The following is a 17,309-nucleotide window of genomic DNA, read 5'->3' as shown; positions in this document are numbered from 1 at the left end:
GATTTCTACACATAAAACTTTCTACACATAGCAACTTAAAGTGCCCTTTTTGGGGATTGTAATAGAGATCCATATGGATTCATGAACTTAATTCTAAACATTTCTTTACAAAAAAAGAAATCTTTAATATCAATATTTATGGAACATGTCCACAAAAAATGTAGCTGTCAACACTGAATATTGCATTGTTGCATTTATTTTCACATATGAGCTTACATTCATATTTTGTTGAAGTGTTAACCAATAAATATATTTATTAAGTATTTATGAAAGGCTGCTTTTTTTAAGAATATTTTTAATGAATCTCATTTGTCCATTGGCATACCTTCAAGTACCCCAAGGGGTTCGCGTAACCTCAATAAGAGGACTACTGCTCTACAACTTGTCATCGCACACGCTTTTGCAACACAGAACCAAAGTGACAGATCTGCATCATGTTGTGTGAGACTTGTGCAGAACCACGTTAGTGGCTGCAAGACGTGCTTGTTCAACAGCCATACAGGTCACACTGAGGGTGGTCGTATAAACAACTTTAATACTGTTACAAATATGTGCCACACCGTGAACCCACACCAAACAAGAATGACAAAAACATTTTGGGAGAACATCCGAACCCTAACACAACTTAAACACAAGAGAACAAATACCCAGAACACCTTGCAGCCCTAACTCTCCCGGGCTACATTATACACCACCTTAACCGACGCAAGTAGGGAGGGTGAGGGCGTGGGGGGTCTGTGGTAGCGGGGGTGTGTATATTGTAGCCCGGAAGGGTTAGGGCTGCATGGGATTCTGGGTATTTGTTCTGTTGTGTTTATGTTGTATAACAGTGCGGATGTTCTCCTGAAATGTGTTTGTCATTCTTGTTTGGTGTGGGTTCACAGTCTGGCACATATTTGTAACAGTGTTAAAGTGTTTTTTACGGCCACTCTCAGTGTGACCTGTGTAGCTGTTGATCAAATATGTCTTGCAACAGCATACGTGCATACTACACAGTCAGATGCAACATATAACTTGGCCTTCACGCTGTCTACAGGATGTAGAGGGCGCTAAATGCAGTGACATTATGGCACTCCCTGTAAAATTTTGATTGGGTAAAAATCGGCAGGGATATCGAGGGAATGAATGCCCAGAAATTCAGAGGACTTCCGGTAAAATTGGGAACATTGGCAAGTATGACGCTGTAAAGCGCTGTTCGTATTAAACTCGCGGGCCGCACCAACATTAAATTGACATATCAAAGTGCGGGCCGCAAAATAACGTCTCGCGGGCCGCATGTTTGAGACCTCTGCTGTAGTGTAATGCCCACAGCTAAAATCAACTGTGTGAGAACATATACACGAATATTAGGATATAGTCATTTTCTATATCGCACAGAGACAAACCCGCTATATATCGCGTGTATCGATATATCGCCCAGTCCTACTTCAAGGTTGACACTTTTTCCAAATTCACCCATTCACACACTGCTGGCAGGAGCTGCCATGCAAGGCCCTTTCCTTTCTGCCTTGATAAGTGAGGGGGATTATAATCGGAGGAAAGTTACATTTGAAATAAAAATTTCAACATTTAATAAATGTTTCTCCTTGTCCATAATTTCTATAGGTCGTAACAAAATATCAATAATTATCGTTAACCAATATGAAAAAGCTTATATCGTGGTAGAGTTTTCAGCCATATTACGCAGCCCCTAATTACAAACTTTTTTTTTCTCACTATTTGCAAATGCAGCATGACTAATTATGCAAATTAAATTGTTACCACACCCCAACCAACCACTACCACAAATCTATTGCAGTCCTGTGAGAAACACTAATAGATCATGTAGCAGATAATTCAGTTCACGATGGTCCAATCACGGCAATCAACGCAATCCCAATACGAATTTCATGCAGTTTTGCAACTTTGTCCATCCATCCATTTTCTACCGCTTGTCCCTTTTGGGATGGCGGAGGGTGCTGGAGCCTATCTCAGCTGCATTCGGGCTGAAAGCGGTGTACACCCTGAACAAGTCGCCACAGCATCGCAGGGCCAATCATCATCATTTTGCCATTCAGATTTGTAGCTAAGCAGCAATAAAAATATTTACACTTCCCCTCATTCGTCGTGGTCTTCCTGATACGTTATACGTGAAGTACGGGGGGAGGGTGCAGAGATCCTCCCAGGAATTAAGTGAAATTAATCCTCCCACTACCCCAGCAGGCACAAGACATTGATACAACTTTGATTATGCATACATGTCCTTTAAAACTGATTTTGAAACAACGTTGCAAAATAGCTGTATTTGTAAATTGAGACAACTTTGGTATCTAACGTTGGATCCACGTTATTGATTGGGAAATGACCAAAATTCAATAGTCAAATCAACGTCAGAACCCAACATTGAATAAACGTTGTCAAAAAGCATGTTGTTCCAACGATAGGTTTGAGTCATTCAACGTTAAGACCTAATTCAGCAAGTTGTTCTGATGTCTTGTACCTGCTAGGACTGTATCTTTTATCATCTTTTCAGGTCTTTATTTACACCAATGTACGTAGTATCGGTATTGGTATTGACAATATCCTAACGATATACCGCATGCGTTAACTGTCTAAACCAGTGTTTAACCCAGTGTTTAACCCAGGGCTTCTTAATTATTTTCTGTTACGCCCCACTAAGAAAAAGAAAATAATATGTCCTATATTAACAACAAAGAAAACAACATACAGATATTTCCTTGTCTCCCACTGTAGTCACAGTGAAGCCAAGTACAAACCCCGTTTCCATATGAGTTGGGGAATTGTGTTAGATGAAACATATTTGATGTTCAAACTGATAAACATTTTTTTTTTGCAAATAATCATTAACTTTAGAATTTGATGCCAGCAACACGTGACAAAAAAGTTGGAAAAGGTGGCCATAAATACTGATAAAGTTGAGGAATGCTCATCAAACACTTATTTGGAACATCCCACAGGTGTGCAGGCTAATTGGGACAGATGGGTGCCAGGATTGGGTATAAAAACAGCTTCCTAAAAAATGCTCAGTCTTTCAAAAGAGAGGATGGGGCAAGGTACACCCCTTTGTCCACAACTGCGTGAGCAAATAGTCAAACAGTTTAGGAATAACGTTTCTTAAAGTGCAATTGCAAGAAATTTAGGGATTTCAACATCTACGGTACATAATATCTTTAAAAGGTTCAGAGAATGTGTAAAAATCACTCACGTAAGCGGCATGACCGGAAACCAACACTGAATGACCGTGACCTTCGATCCCTCAGACTGCACTGTATCAAAAACTGACATCAATCTCTAAAGGATATCACCACATGGGCTCAGGAACACTTCAGAAAACCACTGTCACTAAATACAGTTTGACGCTACATCTGTAAGTGCCAGTTAAAGCCCTACTATGCAAAGCGAAAGCCATTTATCAACAACAACCAGAAACGCCGCCGGCTTCTCTGGGCCTGAGATAATCTAAGATGGACAGATGCAGAGTGGAAAAGTGTTCTGTGATCTGACGAGTCCACATTTAAAAAAATGTTGGGAAATATTCAACATCGTGTCATCCGGACCAAAGGGGAAGCGTACCATCCAGACAGTTAGCGACGCAAAGTTCAAAAGACAGCATCTGTGATGGTATGGGGATGCATTAGTGCCAAAGGCATGGGTAACTTACACATCAGTGAAAGTACCATTAATGCTGAAAGGTACATACAGGTTTTGGAACAACATATGCTGGCATCTAAGCGCCGTCTTGTACATGGACAAGACAATGCCAAGCCACATTCAACACATGTTGCAACAGCGTGGCTTCGTAAAAGAAGAGTGCGGGTACTTTCCTGGCCAGCCTGCAGTCCAGACATGTCTCCCATCGAAAATGTGTGGCGCATTATGAAGCGTAAAATACGACAGCAGAGACCCCGGACTGTTGAACGACTGAAGCTCTACATAAAACAAGAATGGGAAAGAATTCCACTTTCAAAGCTTCAACAATTAGTTTCCTCAGTTCCCAAACGTGAGGAAACTAATCCCAAACGTGGGCTTCACGGTGGCAGAGGGGTTAGTGCGTCTGCCTCACAATACGAAGTTCCTGCAGTCCTGGGTTCAAATCCAGGCTCGGGATCTTTCTGTGTGGAGTTTGCATGTTCTCCCTGTGAATGCGTGGGTTCCCTCCGGGTACTCCGGCTTCCTCCCACTTCCAAAGACATGCACCTGGGGATAGGTTGATTGGCAACACTAAATTGGCCCTAGTGTGTGAATGTGAGTGTGAATGTTGTCTGTCTATCTGTGTTGGCCCTGCGATGAGGTGGCGACTTGTCCAGGGTGTACCCTGCCTTCCGCCCGATTGTAGCTGAGATAGGCGCCAGCGCCCCCCGCGACCCCGAAAGGGAATAAGCGGTAGAAAATGGATGGAAAATGGATGGAGTTCCCAAACGTTTATTGAGTGTTGTTAAAAGAAAAGGTTATGTAACACAGTGGTGAACATGCCCTTTCCCAACTACTTTGGCATGTGTTGCAGCCATGAAATTCTAAGTTAATTATTATTTGCAAAAAAAAAATGTAGTTTATGAGTTTGAACATCAAATATATTGTCTTTGTGGTGCATTCAATTCAATATGTGTTGAAAAGGATTTGCAAATCATTGTATTCCGTTTATATTTACATCTAACGCAATTTCCCAACTCATATGGAAGCAGGGTTTGTACTACATATGCTTCGTCATATTCTTTTGTAAAAAAGCATGTTCTCTGAGGTCACAAACGCCCACCTGACATTGCACCACCACTCCCCCTAGCCCTCTGGGTCGACCGCTCAACTAATTGAGAAAAACTGCTCTTTCAGATCAAATGTCTCCCTGCAAAAACCCTACGACCCCCATTGTCCTGACTTTTTCGTTTGATAGATATGTCGACATCATGATTATCTTCATCGTCCCTCATTTCCCAAAAAAGAATTACAGCTGTATAACATGTTGCCCCAGTCATATGTGTAAAAGTGGCATCAAATGGGAAATGTAAGTCTGTGTGATATAGTAAATGACAGTGTAATGATAAAACGGATCACAGGTACTGTTTTCTTCTTTTGCTTCCATCTGACTGAAGCCGAGAACAGAATGCCTGCCTTTCCAACTGACTCACTTAGATGGAAATACACCCTTGTGTTAAAAATGAAGGTACAACTGCCAACATTAATGTTTGTTAAATAAAATCTAAAGGGTCTTAAAAACAGATCCCTTACTTAATGTGACTAGATATTACAATGTCACAGTTAGAAAGAACACTTAAAACATTATGACAAATGTGTAAATTCACACGCTGTATGACATGCAATGTTTTAGAAAAAAATATGCTTCAACATTTGACCAAGTTTTTTGTTTTTTAAGTCAGACAAATCCCAGAGGGACTGATATAGACCTTTAGAAGATGCTCGTTGCCAGCCTTTTTAAAAAGCTTAATCACCAAAAAAAACTATTTTAATGTATAAATCATGCAATTTATTTTGACTGCACATACTCCTTTACCCTAACTACGGATGATTACCTGAAAGGGTAAGAGTTGCTATACAATCAGAGATCAGGTCAATGCATACACCAGTTCAAAGATGAGTGAGAAGACTCTGACTTGTGGGCTCGTTGGTAAATTTCACTTCGTAATACAACTTTATTAGACTTTAGATAAAATCATGAAAAGGAAACACGAATACATGAAAAAAATGTTTGTGTTTAACATTCTAATAATATAACTGCCTTTGTGACAAAATATCAGGAGATGTACTATGATTGATCACGATTACCATATTTTCCAAACTACAGAGCGCAGCCACTAAATTTTAGAAAATCAACTTTTTCCTATATGTTAGCCTAGACTATAAGCCGGAGATATATACATTGCGAAATTAGTTATTTACACAGAAATATATTGTAATTCTACCTGACCTTAATTATTTCCAAACGGTGCCTGTAACACAGCAGCAAAAGACCTGATCAAACAAAACAGACCAACGAGCTGAGGAAGCTAGCTCCTTAATCAGCTAAACAGACTCAATAACTTTACGCAGTGATGGATTGGTGAATTTACTTAGGAATTTGTGAAACTCAAACAATAGACACTCATGTAGACACTCGTCAACATGTGAGCATATTAGCTAATGCTAACGATGCTTGCTTAATTACATTAAGATAGCATGTACAAATGTGCATGAAAACACTCCTGCAGACATCACACATGACACGGTTTGGTAAGTATAAAGTATTTAAGTTGTATTGTAAAACTTAGAAACGTTGCTTGGAGTGATAAATGAAGCATCCATATGAGTAGAAATGCACAAACTGCTAGCAGGTGGAACAACACTTGTACTTCCGGTTCAAAGTTCTAAACAGAAGGGCACTGTAACAGCTGCAGTGAACAAACTCGTCCAAAAGATGACACCACAGTACAAACAATAACACGCCTTTTCAGTGTCTTTGCTTATATTTTGAAAACTACTTGAATTATGGCTGTCAGCGAAGAAAAATACATAAATTTGACACACCTTTTTAAAAGCTGCAGTGTGCAAAGCATAGGAAAAAAGTAGTGGCATGTTGACCGGATTTTACGGTTAACGATAGTGGTAAAAATTTTAATTTAAAAAAAAAAAAAAAAAAAGACTATTCTATCAGACTTTTCCAATGTTTGGAGTGACCATTGTTTGACTCCTTTAACTAAATATGATGGTAATATTATGTATTTGAACCTAAAACTACATACATTATGTCACAAAATGATAATCATGCAAACACATTTGAATGAAATAGTTCTGTACATCTAAACAGCCAAATGTTGATTGTATAGCCATGCAATTCATACAGCAGCAGTTATTGTCCTGGTGACTCATCCAAGGTGTAAAAATGGATCTGACGACAAAACATAAACATCACGCAAAAGAACAGACGGACAACTCTTGACTGCTAGGTAGTTAACATAACTAACAGAGGACCCAATCGTGACTCACTATTTCAATTGGAATTTCAGAGTCTCAACTCCTGAGAAATGCAGGGAACTGTTAGCACTCACCGGACATCATTTTGCTGCTGAGGTTTTTTCTGCCCAACCAAGTTTACTGTTCTCACTTGGATAGGCTTCTCTTCTCTGAAATACACAAAATAAAAACAGTTTGTCAGTTTATGTTTTGACTTTTAACAACTTCCGGCAAAAAAACTATGGTAGTTGGCAAAACAGATATCTGTTTTATTTAATGTTTTTCATTGTTGATATCCAATATTAGCTTGAACAGTGAGAACATAAAACAAAATAGGAATGTGTTTTACAAACATATCTGTTTTCTGCAAACCAACTCTTTGAACTGACAAATGGGAATGTACTATACTGTATATAATGCTGAGAACCAACATCCTCTCCAGGGGACATTTGCTTTTGATCCTTTTCTCTTGTCAGAGTTACACATTTTGGAAGAAATTATCCTTGCTATGCAAAACGCAAATGTTCACGGTACTCGAACTACCCAGACCCTAAACAGGCTATGGTGTACCCAGGCCAGCCGGAAGACATGGTCTTCCTAGTGTGTCCTGGGTCTTCCCTGTGGCCTCCTACCGGTCGGACGTGCCCGAAACACCTCCCAAGGGATGCATTAGGGTGGCCTCCTGACCAGAGGCTCGAACCACCTCATCTGGCTCCTCTCGATGTGGAGGAGCAGTGGCTTTACTTTGAGCTCCTCCCGGATGACAAAGCTTCTCCTCCTATCTCTAAGGGAGAGCCTCGCCACCTGGCGGAGGAAACTCAGTTTGGCCGCCGGTACCCGGATCTTGACCTTTCGGTCATAACTCAAAACTCATGACCATAGGTGAGGATAGATAGAAACGTAGATTGACCGGTAAATTTAGAGCTTGGCCTTCCAGCTCAGGTCCTTCTTCACCATAATATATATATATATATATATATATATATATATATATATATATATATGTGATGAGGTGGCGACTTGTCCAGGGTGTACCCTGCCTTCCGCCCGATTGTAACTGAGATAGGCGCCAGCGCCCCCCGCGACCCCAAAAAGGGAATAAGCGGTAGAAAATGGATATATATATATATATATATATATTTATATACAATGTAAATACCAGACTATTTTCCGCTACTTTTTTTATACACTTTGAACCCTGCAGCTATTTTTCATCCTGCAGCCATGGAAACATTTTCAGTAGAAAAAAATAATCAAGAAGCAAATATGCTGAGGAAGGTGATATTTTGTTTGTGCTATGGCACCTTCTTTTGGACGAGTTCGCTCACTGCAGGTACTGCGGTGTCCTTCCACTAGTGCTTTTTAAAAAAATTTCAACCGGAGTACGATTCAGTCTTCTTGCCATCAATAGCGTTTTTACTAGTATGGATTCTTAATCAATTAACCATAAGATACGTACTGTCAACACCACGGACCATCTTCGTGATGTGCCATTCGTCAATTTTGTAACAGCCCAAGGAATGGAGGCTCTGGCAGATTCCCAGTTTTATGTCTTTTTTCATTTCACAAAATGCAACGTTCTCAATCTCTGTGTCCCGCTCTCTTAAATGACACCATTCGAACGATCTTTCAACTCCAAAACACAAGTCACTTCCCATCCTCGCCCTGACTCCCTTAAATCCCGGCCCCCAGTCAAGCCATTGACCAGAACATATAGACGACACTGACTTGACTCGTGCAAAATAAATATATTGGCATTATATATATACATACATATATATATATATATATATATATATATACATACATATATACATATATACATACATATATACATATATAAGGGACGGCGTGGCGCAGTGGGAGAGTGGCCGTGCGCAACCTGAGGGTCACTGGTTCAAATCCCACCTAGAACCAACCTTGTCACGTCCGTTGTGTCCTGAGCAAGACACTTCACCCTTGCTCCTGATGGGTGCTGGTTGGCGCCTTGCATGGCAGCTCCCTCCATCAGTGTGTGAATGTGTGTGTGAATGGGTAAATGTGGAAGTGGTGTCAAAGCGCTTTGAGTACCTTGAAGGTAGAAAAGCGCTATACAAGTACAACCCATTTATCATTTATATATATATATATATATATATATATATATATATATACATATATATATATATATATATATATATTAGGGCTGTGAATCTTTGGGTGTCCCACGATTCGATTCAATATCGATTCTTGGGGTCACAATTCGATAATATATCGGGGTTTTTTTTATTCGATTCGATTTTCGATTCAAAAACGATATTTTTCCGATTCAAAACGATTCTGTATTCATTCAATACTTAGGATTTCAGCAGGATCTACCCCAGTCTGCAAATATGCTAGCAGAGTAGTAGATTTTTTTTTTTTACTTTTATGATTGTAAAGGACAATGTTTTATCAACTGATTGCAATAATGGAAAATTGTTTTAACTATTAAACGAACGGGGCTTCACGGTGGGAGAGGGGTTAGTGCGTCTGCCTCACAATACGAAGTTCCTGCAGTCCTGGGTTCAAATCCAGGCTCGGGATCTTTCTGTGTGGAGTTTGCATGTTCTCCCCGTGAATGCGTGGGTTCCCTCCGGGTACTCCGGCTTCCTCCCACTTCCAAAGACATGCACCTGGGGATAGGTTGATTGGCAACACTAAATTGGCCCTAGTGTGTGAATGTTGTCTGTCTATCTGTGTTGGCCCTGCGATGAGGTGGCGACTTGTCCAGGGTGTACCCCGCCTTCCGCCCGATTGTAGCTGAGATAGGCGCCAGCGCCCCCCGCGACCCCGAAAGGGAATAAGCGGTAGAAAATGGATGGATGGATGGATATTAAACGAACCAAAAATATGACTTATTTTATCTTTGTGAAAACATTGGACACAGTGTGTTGTCAAGCTTATGAGATGCGATGCAAGTGTAAGCCACTGTGACACTATTGTTCTTTTTTTTATTTTTATAAATGTCTAATGATAATGTCAATGAGGGATTTCTAATCACTGCTATGCTGAAATTATAACTAATATTGATACTGTTGTTGATAATATTCATTTTTGCTTCTCTACCTTTGGCTTGTTCTGTGTCGTGTTTGTGTCTTTATTGCAGTTCTGAGTGTTGCTGGGTCAAGTTTGGTTTTGGAATTGGATTGCATTGTTATGGTATTGCTGTGTATTGTTTTGTTGGATTGATTAAAAGAAATATATATACATATATATATATATATATATATATATATATATATATATATATATATATATATATATATTGTTTTGTTTTTTTTAAATACATTTTTTTTAAAATGAGAATCGATTCTGAATCCCACAATGTATTCGATTCGATTCGTATTGGAATCGATTTTTTCCAACACCCCTAATATATATATATATATACATATACATATATGTATACACATGTATATCTATACATGTATTTACATATATATGTTTATATATATATATGTATATATATGTATATATATATATATATATATATATATATATATATATATATATATATATATATATATATATATATATATATATACCAGTATATACAAACGTATGTGTATATATACAGTGCTATTGATTTCAATTTCACCACCATTTCATAATAATCTTTTATATTCAAACTATCAGTCCTCTTGTTTTCTCTACAAGCTATTCGTATTTTTCTCAAAACCTTTTCCTTCTTTCCTTTGCACATTTTTCAGAAAATTGTGACATTACACACAGGAATCGAAGTGTGTTTTGATGCCACGTAAACGCGGTGGTATGGAGTAACGTCAAACGGTAACTAGAGACTAGTCAGCGTATGCTACCTTGCTTCTGGGCAAATTCATGGATTATTACATAACTTAAATGTCTCACTTTTTTGAGTGGATTAATATTGGCCTAGAAATTACTGGATCGCTAGACACTGGACTTTAAGGGTCTTGTTACGGGGAAATATCGTTGTTTTACAAACTTTTGTGTGGTGTAGCTCCCTTATTTGTGATTGTTTCAAGCTAATTATCACATCTTCGAGCTCGGTGATATGGTAAAAAAAAAAGTTATACATACAAATATATATAAATATGTATATATATATATAATATATATATATATATATATATATATATATATATATATATATATATATATATATATATATATATATATATATATAAGGGGTGTAGGAAAAATCGATTAGAATTTGAATCGCGATTCTCACGTTGTGCGATTCAGAACCGATTCTCTTTTTTTTTAATCATTTTTTTTTTTTTTTATCAATCCAACAAAACAATACACAGCAGTACCATAACAATGCAATCCAATTCCAAAACCAAACCTGACCTAGCAACACTCAGAAATGCAATAAACAGAGCAATTGAGGAGACACAAACACGACACAGAACAAACCAAAGGTAGTGAAACAAAAGTTAATATTATCAACAACAGTATCAATATTAGTTATAATTTAAGCATAGCAGTGATTAAAAATCCCTCATTGACATTATCATTAGACATTGATAAAAATAAAAATAAAAAGAACACAGTGGCTTACACTTGCATTGCATCTAATAAGCTTGACAACACACTGTGTCCAATGTTTTCCCAAAGATAAAATAAGTCATATTTTTGGTTTGTTTAATAGTTAAAACAATTTTACATTATTGCAATCAGTTGATAAAACATTGTCCTTGTCAATTATAAAAGCTTTTTTTTTTAAATCTACTACTCTGCTAGCATGTCAGCAGACGGGTAGATCTAGCTGAAATCCTATGTATTGAATGAATAGAGAATCGTTTTGAATCTGAAAAATATCGTTTTTGAATCGAGAATCGTGTTGAATCGAAAAAATCGATTTATAATCGAATCGCGACAACAAGAATTGATATTGAATCGAATCGTGGGACACCCAAAGATTTTCAGCCCTAATATATATATATATATACATATGTATGTATATATATATATATATATATATATATATATATATATATTACAATTTTTTTTTTAATGTTTTACATTCTTTTTAACCGGACAGTTTTATAGCATCTGTACGTAAAAACAAATAAAGTAGGTGTTAGTTGAATATTTTATTACCAATCTAAAGGAATAAAAAAATTCATTACATGAGAAAAACACAATAATAATTCACGACTAAATTTGAGTTTACATGCTTCCAAGTAAAATGCACACTCAAGGATGCATCAGTTACTATGTCAACACTGGTGCTCCAACTATAGTATTGACGTTGTCAAGTTATCATCAATTTACCATTGTAGATGTTTAATCGCTGGTCGCGTCCATAACTGGCTGCAGTCATGGTAGGTGTTTTTCATACAGCTTTAGGGTACCAAGCAGTCATCAACTGTGCAAAAGAAACATTTTGCCAGACACGTACAAGTAATTTGAGAAATGTTTGACTCGTTTTGGAGTAAGTTTGGTATTTTGAGGCACAGAGATGGCCCCAAAAGGGTGCAGGGCTGCCGTGTATCGAGAATTGGCCACTGGCTGGCCCAGCTCCAGGGACGTATTTGTCAAGTGCAAGGTAAACATGATTTTCCATTTTCCTGTCAATGACAGCATCTCAGTCATATTACGCCAATTTCCGCAACTAAGATACTGTTTTTAGCTGACATTATTCTGTCCGCAATTCCATTGACCCATAAATCTATGATACTGTACCGTGTAACCTGAAGTCGGCCGTTAAAAGTTTGATTTTGATTGGCTGTTCGGTCGTGTTGTTTTTAATGCTTTGCAGCAGCGCCTGAATGAATTTGACAGCGCGCGTGTTATAAATACAACGGTCAGCTGGATAGAAAAGTACGTATATATACACACATACATATATATACATACTGTGTGTGTGTGTGTATATATATATATATATATATATATATATATATATATATATATATATATATATATATATATACGTACATATATATATATATATATATATATATATATATATATATATATATATATATTGTCCAGGGTGTACGCCGCCTTCCGCCCGAATGCAACTGAGCACCCCCCGCGACCCCAAAAGGGAAAAGCGGTAGGAAATGGATGGATGTATTTTATATATATATATATATATATACATACATATATATATATATATATATATATATATATATACATACATATATATATATTTATATACGTTAGGTCAGTGTCCAGGGTGTACCCCGCCTTCCGCCCGATTGTAGCTGAGATAGGCGCCAGCGCCCCCCGCGACCCCACAAGGGAATAAGCGGTAGAAAATGGATGGATGGATGGAGGTCAGGAAAAAACACAGAGGCTATTTCATCCCTACAAGCCTGTTTCGCAGGTTTCCTGCTATTCAAGGGATTGTATTCTTATTTATTTACTTATTTATTGTATTTATTCTTATTTATTTCAATAAAATCCCCTGAAGAGCGGGGAAACCTGCAAAACAGACTTGCAGGGATGAAACAGCCTCTGTGTTTTTTCCTGACTTAACGCATATTCCGTTCTACCCGCACTGTATAATGGATAAACCACAGAAACCTCGACTACATACATATATATATCCATCCATCCATCCATTTTCTACCGCTTATTCCCTTTTGGGGTCGCGGGGGGCGCTGGCGCCAATCTCAGCTACAATCGGGCGGAAGGCGGGGTACACCCTGGACAAGTCGCCACCTCATCGCAGGGCCAACACAGATAGACAGACAACATTCACACTCACATTCACACACTAGGGCCAATTTAGTGTTGCCAATCAACCTATATATATATTTTTTTTTTTTTTTTTTTTGTCTTTGCGCTATTATTATTGCTATGGTCACGTGACTTGCATTGTTTTCCATCCATCCATCCATCCATCCATTCATTTTCTACCGCTTGTCCCTTTCAGGGTCGCAGGGGGGCTAAAAGCTTATCTCAGCTGCACTCGGGCGGAAGGATTATTTTACTTGACTTTAATGATTAATTACCATGTACTATTCAAATGCTGTACATATTCTAAAACAGTATACACCGACTGGTAAAATTGTCCCGGTCAATTAGCGGAGGCCTAATTTGTACTTTAATGTAACATTGACCTCTAATTCTTTTATTTTTTTCCCCCAATATGCAGTCATAGTATGCAGCTCCTGTATGTTATGGCAGAATAAAAGTACATACAGTCATACACACAAACACCAGATAGTTCCTACAATAAACACTGGATGTATGGTGTCTTGCATATGTGCCTCTGTAGGGAGGAAAAGAAAGTGTGTGAATCGACTGAAAAGTCACTGTAAAATGAAGATAAAGTGCTTTAACAATAATATTCATCTCTGTGAGCTACTATTACTTCAGTGGGTACATTTGAGATATAATTCCAGTGCAATGTAACAAATACAGTTAAAGACTGTTTTGCAATAAATAAATGCAATACATGTAACACACATTTAATGTTGCTCTAGTTATGCTTTTTCCTAGGGTTCTACTGTTTATGTATCTAAGGGGAATATTACAGCTTGTATAGACCAAATATTTGATTATTATACAATATTGTTTCAATAATTGAAAATGTCATTCAACTTACGAAACACTACAGTATAAAGTGTCTGTTACACACTGCACAGTATATACATAAGCATAGTGTTTATACCTATATTAATAAAAAAACACGCTATATCTGCTATATCTCTGCTATATCTGCTGCACACTGTAAACTCACCAGGCTTAGTCACTTTATGGCAAAACAAGTACATATATACTGTAAATATATATTTATATATATATATATATATATATATATATATATATATATATATATATATGTATATACATTACATACATATATATATCAACATCTCTCCAAAGCTTCAAAACACCTGATCATACAGTGGAGTTTACAGTGCCCTGGGAAGAACGGACTAAGAAGCCAACGAAAGGAAACGTGCCAAGTACCACAAACTGTTTGAGGAGTGCAGGGGCAGTGGTTGGAGAACTTATTTGAACTCATAAAAGTTGGCTGTAGCTCAGCAACGTCACGGCTGCACATGAGCATATGTGGATGAAAAGGCTGTAGTAACTTTTTTAATTCATTAGTACCGCGGTACATTATTAGTAGCAGTGTACCGTACAACTCTAGTCCCACCACTTCACAACAAACCCGAAAACAATGGAGTTAACTGCTGAGATATTTTATTAGAATTAATTCTGCCTCGGTTGATGAATACAGAAATAACTACACGGAGAAGAAGCCGCCATAGACGACTGGTGTCGCTCGTGAATTTTTTGAAGGTATGTAGCATTAATGTTTTCACATTCGCAACTTTTCGTCAGCTTGTGTGGCTAGTTGGCTAGCGTTACAAATTATGCAAACGTGTGCAAAAAGTGGGTACATATCTCTGGTCCTCCCTGGGTGAGTCAGCAGCTGAAATCCCTCGCTCTGAAGGGGCTAGAGTCATACTCCCTACCCCTCATTATGCCCACTACCCCTATATGAAAAGTGTCATTGGGAAACTACTACATTCACAGGAACGCACACATTTAGGATAAGGCTAATAAGTAGCGCGAGGGGGTGTATTGGGACTGGCCCGTAATTTCATCCTTTAAAACAGGGGTCTCAAACTCAATTTACATGGGGACCACTGCATGCAGAAACTGGGTGAGGCTGGGCCGCAAGAAAATTTTCTTTAAAAATCTTACATGCACTTTTTAATGAATTCACCTTCTATGAATTGGTTTCTCGCCCTAGCAACATACTTGCCAACCCTCGCGATTTTTCCGGGTGACTCCCGAATTTCAGAGCACCTCCCGACAATCTACCGTTGCAACCATTCTCCTGAATTTGTCCCAATTTTCACCCGGCCGACATTATTAAGGGCGTGCCGTGACTGCACTGCCTTTAACGTCCTCTACAACAGTGGTTCTCAACCATTTTTCAGTGATGTACCCCTTGTAAACATTTTTGTTTTAATTCATGTTCCCGCTAATCAGAGCAAAGCATTTTTGGTTGAAAAAAAGAGATAAAGGAGTAAAATACAGCACAATGTCATCAGTTTCTGATTTATTAAATTGTATAACAGTGCAAAATATTGCTCATTTGTAGTGGTCTTTCTTGAACTATTTGGAAAAAAAGACATACAAATAAAAAACTTGTTGAAAAATAAACAAGTGATTCAATTATAAATAAAGATTTCTACACATAGAAGTAATCATCAACTTAAAGTGCCCTCTTTGGGGATTGTAATAGAAATCCATCTGGATTCATGAAATTAATTCTAAAAATTTCTTCACAAAAAAAGAAATCTTTAACATTAATATTTATGAAACATGTCCATTAAAAATCTAGCTGTCAACACTGAATATTGCATTTTTGTATTTTTTTTTCACAGTTTATGAACTTGCATTCATATTTTGTTGAAGTATTATTCAATAAATATATTTATAAAGGATTTTTGAATGGCTGCTATTTTTTTAGAATATTTTTAAAAGATCTCACGTACCCTTTGGTATACTTTCAAGTACCCCCAGGGGTACGCATACCCCCATTTGCAAACCACTGCTCCACAACATTTAATTGCGTCCGCGTTTACATCACACAACCAGCGTGCGGGCTCAGTAACATGTTGTGTGAGGCTTATGCAGATTCACGTAAGTGACTGCAAGACATACTTGATCAACAGCCATACAGGTCACACTGAGGGTGGCCGTATAAACAACTTTAATACTGTTACAAATATGCGCCACACTGTGAACCCACACCAAACAAGAATGACTAACACACTTCGGGAGAACATCCTTACCGTAACACAAATTAAACACAACAGAAGAAATACCCAGAACACCTTGCATCCCTAACTCTCCTGGGCTACAATATACACGACCTCAACCGGCGCAAGTAGGGGGGTTTGGGGTGGGGGGTTTGGTGGTAGCGGGGGTGTAAATTGTAGCGCGGAAGAGTTAGGACTGCATGCGATTCTGGGTATTTGTTCTGTTGTGTTTATGTTGTGTTACGGTGAGGATGTTCTCCCAAAATGTGTTTGTCATTCTTGTTTGGTGTGAGTTTACAGGGTGGCACATATTTGTAACTATGTTAAAGATTTTTTTACGGCCACCCTCAGTGTGACCTGTGTAGCTGTTGATCAAATATGTCTTGCAATAACGCGCGTGTGTCTTACATAACCAGCTGCAACATATGGCTGGACTTACACGCTGTCTGTCCAGGATGTAGGTGGCACTTAAGACAGTGTCATCATTGCACCCCCTGTAATTTGTTGGTTTGGAGAAAATCGACAGGCATTGTAGAGAATGGATGCCCTGAAATTCATGGGTCTCCCGGGAAAATTGGGAGCGTTGGCAAGTATGATGTTGTCAAGCGGCATCCACTA

At 38.1% G+C, this 17,309-nt stretch overlaps 1 protein-coding gene across 1 annotated transcript in view; it reads right to left on the bottom strand.

Annotated features, from left to right (window-relative positions):
- LOC133559324 (regulating synaptic membrane exocytosis protein 1-like) overlaps positions 1-17,309 on the bottom strand; it is a 280,539-nt gene that overhangs the window by 255,528 nt on the left and 7,702 nt on the right. The window contains exon 2 of the mRNA XM_061910986.1: positions 7,038-7,112. Coding sequence (XP_061766970.1) covers positions 7,038-7,112 — 75 coding nt within the window. The remainder of the gene's footprint in view (positions 1-7,037; positions 7,113-17,309) is intronic.

Source organism: Nerophis ophidion, linkage group LG09 (genome assembly GCF_033978795.1).
Source record: "Nerophis ophidion isolate RoL-2023_Sa linkage group LG09, RoL_Noph_v1.0, whole genome shotgun sequence".
NCBI lineage: Eukaryota > Metazoa > Chordata > Actinopteri > Syngnathiformes > Syngnathidae > Nerophis > Nerophis ophidion.
The sequence above is the reverse complement of the archived record's forward strand: the minus strand, read 5'-3'. Positions and strand labels throughout refer to the sequence as shown.